The sequence below is a fragment of the Cetorhinus maximus genome, unplaced genomic scaffold, assembly GCF_964194155.1.
Source record: "Cetorhinus maximus unplaced genomic scaffold, sCetMax3.hap1.1 HAP1_SCAFFOLD_1678, whole genome shotgun sequence".
Lineage (NCBI taxonomy): Eukaryota > Metazoa > Chordata > Chondrichthyes > Lamniformes > Cetorhinidae > Cetorhinus > Cetorhinus maximus.
This window is the reverse complement of record NW_027597618.1, coordinates 3,183-15,793: the sequence shown is the minus strand read 5'-3', so window position 1 is coordinate 15,793 and position 12,611 is coordinate 3,183. Positions and strand designations below refer to the sequence as shown.

The 12,611-nt window shown below is 40.5% G+C and overlaps 1 protein-coding gene across 1 annotated transcript; it reads left to right on the top strand.

Annotated features, from left to right (window-relative positions):
- Nucleotides 1–623: 623 nt before the first annotated feature.
- On the top strand, nucleotides 624–10,613 carry LOC144676536 (uncharacterized; the record flags this gene model as incomplete). Its single annotated transcript, XM_078536932.1, has 4 exons — nucleotides 624–1,101; nucleotides 1,509–1,592; nucleotides 9,994–10,025; nucleotides 10,478–10,613. Coding segments are annotated over exons 1-4 (375 nt in total), but the record flags the coding sequence as incomplete, so codon positions are not given.
- Between the last annotated feature and the right edge of the window lie 1,998 nt (nucleotides 10,614–12,611).

Below are 12,611 nucleotides of genomic sequence, written 5' to 3'. Positions count from 1 at the left end.
CGGATATCTGCTGACTGCTTTTTAGTGTCATGGATTTGGTGAAACAATAATTGGTGCCTAATGTAGGAAATTCGCAGTATTGGATTGTAAACTTGAACTGGCAGACTGACAGAAGCTTGACTTGAAGCACATGGGAAATTACGGTAGACGCTGCTGTTTTTTTTACTGCAATCACAGTATTGAAGATTGAAGCTGCTTTCTTTTAACTTGTTACCCAAAGGAAACTTAATTTTTTCTGTATAATCCTAGTTTCTTGTTCAGTGCTATTGAAGTGAACTGGACTGCATGTTTTCAGCTCATTGAATTCCCCATTGGAGTTTCTGCAGTGACTAGCTGCTGGAGAAAAGTGACTGCTCAGCACGGCATCTTTGCCAACGGAATAATTGTCCTATTCTGATTCTGGGTCACACTTGTATACTCCACCTTATTGTACGGCCAGCCCTGTCTGTGTTCATGTTTTCTCTCTCTCCCTCTTTCTCTTTCTCTCATCTGGCCTGTGTTTAATTGTACTGCGGTAGAATTAATTAAATGAATCTTCATGTGAAACTGGTTTGTAGTTTCTCCTGGATACTGCTTCGGCCTGATGAAAACCTATTGCAGAGGAAAAAAATCTTAGGCCTTCTGTTATGGAGAGCTACTCGGTTTCTCTACGTTTGTAAATCACTGAAGATCTGAACCACATGATTTGCCTGCTTTTCTATTTAAGGAATGGTGTCATGTCACCCATAACAACAGCTACGCTGCATCGAGGATACTCTCTCAAATAAGGAACCAGTTCAGTATCACTGTATGTATTGGCACCACGACTGATTTTTACACCGGAATCATTCTGTAAACCATATGGCTAAGATCAGCATATCATCTCTGGCATAGTCAGTTGTTCTGAGTAACAAAATAGGATCAGTCATTTTCCATTAAAAAGTGGAGACGGTGTCTCTGAATAAAGACTATAAAAATAGTGTATAAACAGGAGATCGGATGAGCCGAGTGTGTATTGTTGTTCTGGAGGAGGTGGATGATGATTCTCCTGTTATTACTTCTAAAAAGCTTCAGGAAAAGTATGAGGATGTGTCAAAGTCAGTTTCACCTGAAGATGGAAGGGTGAGCATATCTCAGCTTATCTAAACATACTTGCACATTTACTTCATCAGCTACAATCTGATAAATGTGCATAACCAGGTTTTATTTGCTTTCTTAAAACAAATTTGTAATATTTGGAAAAAAAATATGGAGAGTCCAAAGATTTGTATCTCCAGAGGTTTAGCAGTTGAGAATATTAAGCTCGATAAGTCTTAATGAATTGTGTACCAGCAGTTTCCAAGGACTTGGGCTACAATTTGGAGAACATTCACATCACATATTGCATTTCCCATTGACATTCGAGTGTTTTGCAACCCTGTATCCAGTTACTGTGATATATGTAGTCCATACTTGTCTATTAGTGATTGCATAGGCATATGGCGAGTTATTTTTACATGTATAATCTTAAATTTCTTTCACTGTTGCAGCCACCACTGGTTCAGGCTATTTTTAATGGAGATCCAGATGAAGTCCGCAGCCTAATTTTCAAAAAAGAGGATGTCAATGTACAGGTAAGTGATGTAATTTGATTATCTCTGCTCCACCCCCACACCCATCCACTGAAGTGTTCATAGCCTGTTAGTCTTCACTTGCCATCTGAGCAACTTTAAAAGCTTACAGGGATTTTCAGTATTTGAATCTTAATTTTATCTAGTATTTCTTTATGTATCTATTAACAAAATCAGTGGAATTTTCAGGGTGAATAACTATTGTAATACTTCAGGACTTCTGATACAGATTATAACAGCTCTCACTACATTTTGCACCTTTATCTGCAATCTCCTTTTTTTCCCATTTTGTTTACTGATTTCAGTATCTTCCAGTGGTTCAATGGGCTAGCCTGGTGATGTGTTAACAGATGTTGTTGATGATTTGTGATTTTTGATGAAACCATTTAGTGAACAGAAGCTTGTTGCCTTTCTCTCTCCTTCAGTTCCCTCCTCCCAATATTTAGGCAGGCAGGAAATTTGGTTACTGAGTCTCATCAGGATGCTCTCAAGAACCTCCTTATGGCTTGTTAAAGGATTGCCAGTGCATCCAGTTCAAAAATGCCAAATATCCTAGCAGTTGTAAGAAAATAACTTTTTAAAAAAGGCCTTTTTAATGTTAATTTTGCCATTTTGAGTTGTTTCAACAATGTTTGCAGAAATTCCAAGTTGGTCAGCTAGAAGCCTGATTTTAAAAGCAAGAATTATCCTGTTCAAGTTTCATCCTTGAACGTTCTGTAAATTTAGTTTTATCATTCGTTCTTTTGTCCCCAATACTCACATAGAAATGGCTGTGAAGGAATTTTAAGAATGGTTTCTAGAAGTACTAGCACTGATCCCATAGCTAATGTACTTGCCATGTCTAGCCATGAGCAGAATTATGATGTTTGAGAATGTTCTCCTACATGTCTTTGAATTGTTTATGAAAACCAATGTACATATAGACCAAAAAAAGTTTCTAATGCATCTATTTGCAAGTATCATTTATAACATTTAATATTTCTTGCTTAAAATCCATGCTTTATCTGTGGTTTTGTGGTGTTTAATGGTCTGAACTTGGTCTTTTTTGATTCTTATTAAATTGAAACACATTTAGCTCCAAAATCTCTAAGTCAGGTATTTATTTAACCTTGATGGTGAAGAAAGCCAGTTACACCTGATGTCATTTTGACCCCTTATTAATAAATCATTTTTTTTTGGCACCGTGAAATAGCCAGTCAGCAGAAAGACTGGACCCCTGAGGATTCTATCTAAACTTGGCATTACAAGGTATTAATCATTATATGTAACTGGTTAGCATGAAAAAAATCTTTCAAGAGGGATCGGATATGCCATTAATTTCAATAATTATCCTTAACTGCTGAATGACATAAAATATTAATGCGTATACTTTCATTAGTGACTTTGACATCACATTAGGCAATTTCCACTTGTATTATGTATTTTTCTGAATCTAGACAAGAATTCCTTTTTAATTATTTTGGGAGAGCTATTCTGACTAGAGACCTTTAAAATTCTTGTGTTCACATATTTCTCCTCAAATTTCAAAGTCAATCTCTGCTTTCTGCTTTAACTGTAGGCAAGTGAAAAAACCTTGACAAATTGGTGCAAAACTGAGGTAACCAGACAGGGAACAGGAAAGACAAATTTAAGATAGTCTCACTGAAATAAGTGTTCTGACTAGCTTATTCATAGAGATAGTTTCATTTTTGTAATGTTTTAAAGTTTAACCTCTCCCCTAGTCAGTTTTAACCTGTAGTGTGCCTGGACTTGAGGGGCTTTGTAACCTGGCAAATTCATCTAAGAGAGGATACAATGATTACTCATGATATGATTTTGAACATCAAGCTCAACATTTTATCTTAATCTTTTGAAAAAAGAGTAAAAACCATGGTAAATTTCACAATGGAGCAGATGTTGCATGGACTGCAACATTAACTTCCCATAGCATGATAAGCAAAGTTTTCATATCCTGCTCAGAGCCTACCTGAGAATATTGCTCTAAATGTTCTGAGGCATTCTTCTGCTTGAGATGTTGTATAAAGTAATTCCACTTGAATGTACACAGTGGTATTCAAAACAATATAGTAATTCTTTTGAACAGCAATATTACTTTCAGCTTATTTTGGTATTTATCTCTGTTTTCAATTTTATTATGTTTACTTTAGAACTGGCTCGCTATGGACTGCTAAATTCAGTATTGAGTATGGTTCCATTGGTTCATGGATGTATTAGCACTGACCTTTTTGTTTACCAATTTAATCTCCTACATCGTACTGCAACCTTTTCTTTTGCTGAATAATTTTAATCCTGCCTGCCTGGTAGAAACTAGTTGCGCAGTTACAATTGGCCAGATGTGCAAATTATTGGTGGTTTCGCTCTCTTCCCGTAGTTTTTGACTTTAACCTGCTCTACTGAACAGACAGGCAAGCTGTCTGCTGGAAATCTTTAATATGCAAATCAGGCTCCTGGACACCCTTGGGATCTGGTTTCCAATTTAAAAGATGGACCTGAGTAAGGAATCCATTGTGGTTTTCCTTTCAGATCAACTTGGGATGAGACAAGACCCAAGCAAATAAATTTTACAGTTCAAAAAAATGTCTAAAACCTTATTTTGTGGGACAGAGGAATCATGACAGTTCCCCCCCCCCCCCCCCCCCCACTGCCCGCTGCTCCAACAAGGAAGTTTTAAGTTCCCACTGTACTCCCAAAACCTCTTCCTGCAACTTAACTGTGTCAGGAACAATTCTTCTGATCCCCAGTGGCAACTGCCGCTGCCTGAAATTGCCCACTCAAGCACTGGAACAGCTTCCGCTGTTTGGCAACCCCATCCCGCTCTCCAAATTTCAGGTGGCAAACTGACATAGGGCATGCATAAGTAAAAGTTGCTGAATAAGTCAGGACAGTTTTTGACCCCCTCAATTGCTGTCTCAAGTTAAAATCTCGGCTGTTTTGTTTTTATTTTCATCATACCAATACATTCTTCTAAATTATTTAGATTACTTGTAGTGGTTCACAAAGCTTGGGAAGCTACAAAATTTTAGCTCTGTCAATAATGCTGCAATATTGATATTTTAAACACAAAGCCTGTCAACATCAGGTGGTCTGCAAGTACCATTGCTGATGAAAAGCAGAACTACAGATTTCATCCATTATTAAAAATTACAAATCTCCTAAACAATATAGTTCTGTATACATACAAGTGAAGTTATTTGCAAGGACCATCAAACATATATGCAGATGAAGTATAATGTAGGAAAACATGAAGTTGTTCACTTTGGCAGGAAGAATAAAAAAAGAGTATTACTTATACGGAGAACGGCTGCAGAATTCTTAGGTGCAGAGTGATCTAGGTGTTCTAATACATGAGTCACAAAAAGTTAGTATGCAGGTACAGCAAGTAATTAAGAAGGCCAATGGAATGCTATCCTTTATTAAGAGAGGAATTGAATATAAAAGTAAGGATATTTTGCTTACAGGGCATTGGTGAGATCACACCTCGAACTTGTATGCAGTTTTGTCTCCTTATTTAAGGAAGAATGTAAATGTGTTGGAGGCAGTTCAGAGGAGGTTTAGTAGATTGATTGCTGGGATGAGTGGGAAAGGTTGGACAGACTAGGCTTATTTCCATTGGAGTTTAGAAGAGTGAGGGGTGACTTGATTGAAGTATATAAGATCCTGAATAGTCTTGACAAGGTGGACGGCGAAAGGATATTTCCTCTGGTGGGTGAGTCCAAAACTAGCTTAAAATTAGAGGTTGCCCTTCTACGACAGAGGAGAAATTTTTTCTGAGGGTCATGCGACTTTGGAACTCCCTGCCTCAGAAGGTGGTGGAGGTGGGTCATTGAATATTTTTCAGGCAGAGATAGATAGATTCTTGTTAGGCAAGGGAATCAAAGGTTATGGGGGGGTGGGGTAGATGGAAATGTGGAACCCCGAAACACAAACAGATTAGCCATGAACCTTGATTGACGGAGCAGACTCATTGGGCCGAATGGCCTACTTCTCCTATTTGGTACGTTCATATGTCTGTACATTTGCATGCAATTTCACTACCAGTTAGCTTAATGTCAGTAGCAGGAAAAATAATGGAACCTTTACTCAAAGATGTAATAGAAAAACATCCAGAAACGGAAATATAATAGCACATTTCAAAAGAGGTGGTCATACTTGACCAACTTTATTGTTTGAAAAAGTACAGAAAGAGTAGACAAGGACAACGTAGTAGATATAATATATTTGGATTTTTAAAAGGCCTCTGTCATGAGTCTACTGTGCAGTGCCATATCAAAGTTCAGATCATGTGGAGTCATAGGACAGATAGCTGATTGCATAGTAAGTTGGCTCCAAAACAGAAAACAAAGTAGTGCTAAGCATAGCTACTCTGGTCCTAGCACCGATTCATGCAGAACACCACTTCCCGCCATTTGTCAATGTTCACAATGTAATTAATGATTTGGACTTGTGAATTGGAAGTACAGTTTCAAAATTTTCAGATGACACTAAATTGGAAAGTGTAGTTAATACAAAGGAAGAATGTGACCAAATGCAAGAAAAATTAATAAACTTGCAAAATAGGTATGTAATTTGCACAGACCTGCAGAATCTGAATCCTCTGGTCACACACTATTTGCACGTTTAAGGAGTGGAATCCTTTCCTGCTGACAAAGGCACCTGGCTCACCCGCTGGCGTCTTGATGGCCATGCGTGTGCAGTCGATTGCATCCTGGATGTGGGGGAACCCAGCAATCGCTGTGAAGCCTCTGGCTTGTTCGGTCTGGCTGGCCTCGTCCCAGTAGTAGTGAATGAAAGTCATTGCCCACCTGAACAGAGTGTCTGTCACCTGCTTGACAAAGTGTGGACAGCTGACTGGGAGACTCCGCAAAGATCACCCACCGACCCCTGGAAAGAGCGTCAGTGGTGGAGGGAGTGGATGTTTGTGGAAGTAGTGCCAATCAAGTGGACTGCTTTGTCCTGGATGGTGTCAAGCTTCTGGAGCGTTGTTGAAGCTGCACTCATCCAAGCAAGTGTAGGGTGTTCCATTACACTCCTGACTTGTGCCCTGTAGATGGTGGACAGACTTTGGGGAGTTAGGAGGTGAGTTACTTGCCACAGGATTCCTAGCCTCTGACCTGCTTTTGTAGCCACAGTATTTATATGGCTGGTCTAGTTCAGTTTCTGGCCAATGGTAACCCCCCAGGATGTTTTTAGTGGGCGATTCACCGATTGTAATGCCATTGAATGTCAAAGGGTGATGATTAGATTCTCTCTTGTTGGAGATGGTCATTGCCTGGCACTTGTGTGGCGTGAATGTTACTTCCCATTCGTCAGCCCAAGCCTGGATGTTGTTCAGGTGTTGCTGCATTTGGACATGGACTGCTTCTGTATCTGAGGAGTCACGAATGGTGCTGAACATTGTGCAATCATCAGCAAGCATCCCCACTTCTGACCTTATGATGGAAGGAAGGTCATTGATGAAGCAACTGAAGATGGTTGGGCCTAGGACACTACCCTGATGAACTCCTGCAGTGACATCCTGGGACTGAGATGATTGACCTCTACAACCACAACCATCTTCCATTGTGCTCAGTATGACACCAAACAGCGGACCGCTTTCCCCCTGATTCCTATCAACTCAAATTTTGCTAGGGCTTCTTGATGTCACACCTGGTCAAGTGCTGCCTTGATGTCAAGGGCAGTCACATTACCTCACCTCTAGAGTTCAGCTCTTTTGTCCATGTTTGACCCAAGGTTCTGACTTTGTTACATGGATAGCTACCCAGAGGATATCAGACAGAAATAAAACAGTTCTAACTCCTGGTAACTATACAACTCACCCCAACCCCCCCCAAATTACTGACACTGACTGACTCCCCGACTACGCCCACCAACTCGTCACCACTGACTCTCCCTTTGTATATCCCATGACCCCCAACTCCAACCACCCGACCCTCCAACTTCAATTTGACCCTGACTCGCCCCTGACTACTCACCTGGCACCCGACTACACTCTGAACCTGTGACTACACCCCACCGACTTCACCCATGTCTATCCCCAATTCCACCCCCCCCCCGCCCACCGCACCCTTCCACTTCCATCTGGCACCCCGTCCTGACTTTCTGCTGAACACCCCCCACCCCAGCTTTCCGCTGACGGCTTCTTGCTGACCATCTCCCACTACACTGGCTCCCTGCTGGTAGTCAACTCAACCTACCATCATACCTACTTATCTCACCCACATTCATTCACTAACACTGAAAAATTATTTAAATGTCCCAAAGCTTTACACCATGTTGGTGAATGGAGACTTACCAGAATACTGTATGGCAGCAAGTGCTGTAAAAGGTGTGGCTTGGCACTGCCATACGAAGGACTCCCAGGACAGTTGTTTCTGAAGAGGCCTGGTTCAGAAGCCCAGGCTACAAATGCGGAGCTCCATCTTGGGGCTAAAAAAAATAGGAGCGGAATGGCAATCTGATGGTGGTAGCCTGTCCTCGGAAGATTCAACCCTTGCTGTTGAGAATTGGAGAACGATGCAGAACTATTTTGCCCAGCGTGCCTCTGCCAGCTCTTTGGTACAGCTATCCAATTAATCCCACCACCCTGCTATTTCTCTATATCCCTATAAATTTTTCCCTTCAAGTACTTATCCAATTTAATTTAAAATGATACTTTTGAATCTACTCCATTACCCTTTTGGGCAGTGCATTCCAGATCACTGTGCATTTTTTTTAAAATCCTTACGTCTCCTCTGGTTCTTTGCCACTTGCCTTAAATCAGTGTCCTCTGTTTACTGACCCTCTGCCACCAGAAACAATTTCCCTATCAAAACCACTCTCAATTTTGCACACCTCTATCAAATCTCTTAACCTTCTCTGCCCTAAGGGGAACAGCCCCATCTTTTCCATCTTCTCCATGTAACTGAAGTCCCTCAGCCCTGATACCATTCTAGTGCATTGTCTCTGTGACCCTCCAAGGTCTTGACATCCTTCCTAATTGGCCTCACACTTCCTTTGACCACCTTTTTATTATTTGTGTTTATATAAGGGGTCCAAAAGTATTTTATGTTGGCTGCTAATCTGTTGTTTCCCAGAATTGAACATGATACTCCGGTTGAGGCCTAACCAGTATTTTATGGAGGTTTAGCATAGCTTCCTTAATTTTGCACTATTCCTGTACTAATGTCAATTGTTTTTTTTTAACCGGCCTTTTCAACTTAGCCTGTCACGTTCACCCTGATGTCTCTTATGCATTCCCATTAAAAAAAAATGTACTATTTAGTTTATATTGCTTCTCATTCATCCTGACATTCTTCACTCTTTTTGTTAGTTTTCATCTGTCTCGTATCTTCCTTTTCAACAGTCTGTCGATGTCCTCACTATTTCCCGTATTTCTGAGTTTTGTATCAACTGAAAACTTTGAAATTATGCCCTGTATACCCAGTTCATTAAAATATATCAAAAAATATTGTTTCTAATACCCACCCCTGGAGAAGACTGTATACTTCTCTCCAGGCTGGAAAACAACTGTTCACCACTAAACTCTGCTTTCTGCCCCGTAGCTAATTTTGTATTCATGCAGCCACTAAACCTTTAATCCTGAGGGCTTTTATTTGCCAATAGGTCTATTATTTGATGGTACTGCAAGTGCCTTTTGAAAGTCTATAATATCGACTGCACAGCCCTCATCCACACTCTGATACCTCATCAAAAGACTTGATCAAATTACTCGAACATGATTTATCCTTAGAACTGCGCTGACTTTCATTTACTAACCCATTATTTGACAAATGCCAATTAATTTTGACCTAGGTTATTGTCTCAAACATTTTCCCACCACTAATATTGGCTGAAAGGCCTATGGCTGCCCCTCCTTTTTTTAAACAGGTGTGTGACATTTGCAATTCTCTAGTACTCTGACACTACCACGATATCCGAGGAGGACTGGAGGCTTGTGATCTGAGCCTCCAATTCCCACCCAACTTCCTCCTGTAACCTGGTATGCATCTCAACCGGTCTAGGTGACTTTTCTTCTTTGAGGACTGTCAACCTTTAAAGCACCTCCTCTATTTTTAATGATCATTAATTATTGCTGCCTCCTCCTTTACTGCTTGATTGAAAACGCCCTCTTCTCACTTGAAGACAGATGCAAAGTATTGAAATAGTATCTCAGCAATGTCCTCTGTCTCCACAAGAAGATATTTTGGTCCCTAATCAACCCAACCCTTTGATTATCCTTTAACAATTTATGTTTTATAAGAGATTTTTGGGTTTTTTATATTCACTGCTAATTTCTTCTCATACTGTCTCTCCCACTGTCTCTTTTTCCTTTTTTTAGCTCTCATCTGTACCATCTACATTTGACATAGTGCTCCATTATGAATCTTACAATCACAATCTGTCTCCTTTTTCTGTCTCATTTTAGGCTATATATGTTATCCAGGAAGCTTTAGATTTGTATGCCCTTCCTTTTCTCCTCAAGAATTCCTACCCTGTAAGTGAACCATAAAGGCCATGTAATTTCACTTATTATTTAATCTGATTATTATGACGATTCTCTCAGCAATCCTATCTTGCAACAAATCTCACTCGCCTGTCGCCATTGTCCTCACTGACCTACATCAGCTCCTAATTCTCTAGTATCTTACATTTAATATTCTTACTCATATCTTTAAAACCCTATCTCTGTAATCTCCTCTACCATTCCGAATTCTCCATTCCTCTCGTGTATCCTCTCGTCCCACCCACTCACTCCATCCCACCATTGGTGGTATGCCTTCGGCCCCTAGGTTCCTCTCTGTGGAATCCCATTTGATTAACTCCTCTTTCTCTCTTGTAACACCCACCTTTGGCCAAGCTTTTGGTCACCTCTGTTTAACTATTTGCTTTAGTGCCCATTGTCTTCACAGCTCCAAGATGTGCCATTTCTATGCTAAAGGTGCAGCAGAAAGAACCTACGTTTATGTCACACTTTCCCGGCCTCGGGACAGCCCAAAGTGCTTTACAACCAGTGAAGTACTTTTTGAAGAAACTGTTGTAATGAAAGTAAGAAAGAGAGAAACTTGAATTTATATAGTGCTCTTCACAGCTGCCAGACTCCTCAAGTGCTTTACAGCAATTGAAGTACTTTTGAAGTGTAGTCCTTGCTGTAATATAGGAAATACAGCAGCCAATTTGCATATAGCAAGCTCCAACAAACAGCAATATGATAATGAACAGGTAATCTATTTTTGTGTGATGTTGATTGAGGGCTAAAAATTGATCAGGCCACTAGAGAGAATTCCCCTGGCTCTTCTTCAAAATATTGTCATTGGATCTTTTACATCTAGCTGAGAGGACAGGGAGGGCCTTGGCTTATCTCTGACAGCGCAGTACTCACAGAAGCATGGAGAGCAGGAGTAGGCCATTCGGCCCTTCGAGCCTGCTCCGCCATTCATTATGATCATGGCTGATCATCCAACTCAATAATCTGCTCCCATTTTCTCCCCATACCCTTTGATCCCTTTCGCCCCAAGAGCCATATCTAACTCCTTGAAAACATACAATGTTTTGGTGTCAACTACTTTCTGTGGTATCGAATTCCACAGGCTCACCACTCTCTGGGTGAAGAAATTTCTCCTCATCTCAGTCCTAAATGGTCTACCCCATATCCTCAGACTGTGACCCCTGGTCCTGGACTCCCCCACCATCGGGAACATCCTTCCTGCATCCACCCTGTCTAGCCCTGTTAGAATTTTATAGGTTTCTATGAGATCCCCCCTCGTTCTTCTGAACTCCAGCGAATATAATCCTAATCGACTCCATCTCTCCTCATATGTCAGTCCCGCCATCCCAGGAATCAGTCGGGTAAACCTTCGCTGCACTCCCTCTATAGCAAGAACATCCTTCCTCAGATAAGAAGACCAAAACTGCACACAATATTCCAGGTGTGGTCTCAGCAAGGCCCTGTACAATTGCAACAAGACATCCCTGTTCCTGTACTCGAATCCTCTTGCTATGAAGGCCAACATACCATTTGCCTTCTTTACCGCCTGCTGCACCTGTATGCTTACCTTCAGCGACTGGTGTGCAAGGACACCCAGGTCTCGTTGCACATTCCCCTCTCCCAATTTATAGCCATTCAGATAATAATCTGCCTTCCTGTTTTTGCTACCAAAATGGATAACCTCACATTTATCCACATTATACTGCATCTGCCATGCATTTGCCCACTCACTCAGCTTGTCCAAATCACACTGAAGCATCCCTGCATCCTCCTCACAGCTCACCCTCCCACCCAGCTTTGTCATCTGCAAATTTGGAGATATTACATTTAATTCCCTCATCTAAATCATTAATATATATTGTGCTTATCCTTAATGCTTTGGATTGTTGGCCTAGATTATGTGCTCAAGCCTCTGGAGTGGGATTTCATTGCAGTTTTAAGAATATTTATATAGTTATACAGGGTTAGGATGCAGTTTTGTAAATTTGTGTAGTTATGATTTTGCATTATTAGCCAATATTTTAAATTCATTCAGTGAATGATTATGGATTTAATGTTTGCTACAGACATTATGCTGACTTCCACCTTAGATGACAAGGTTATGCTCATAAAATGTTACAAGTTCCAAGCAGAAACTATATGCAGTTTAGAAGCCAGTCCATGTGTGTTTAAATGGTACAAAGTTGTACGGTGGTAGTGACCGTGGCTTTTGTAGCTCATATTCAGCTAATATTCAGATCTGTTTTTCTATAATTTTTTGAATGAAATGAAGATCAAAAAGCCAAAATAGTGTAATGTCTTATGGTTCCCAGAAGTTCAAAATAAATCACACTTTTAGACCCAAATGCTACAGCTTCATCAAATGTTTTTCTCAGATCACGCTGTGTGCTGCAGACTGATACATTCAGTTCAATACACGGACTGTAGTGCAGAAGTGAGTGATGTGGTGCTCTCGATACTTATGTATACATATACATGAACATAGTTCCTAAATCATATCGGAATAACGTAACATCCCTTATTTTAAAAAAAAGCACCTCAGCATATCAATATAATGG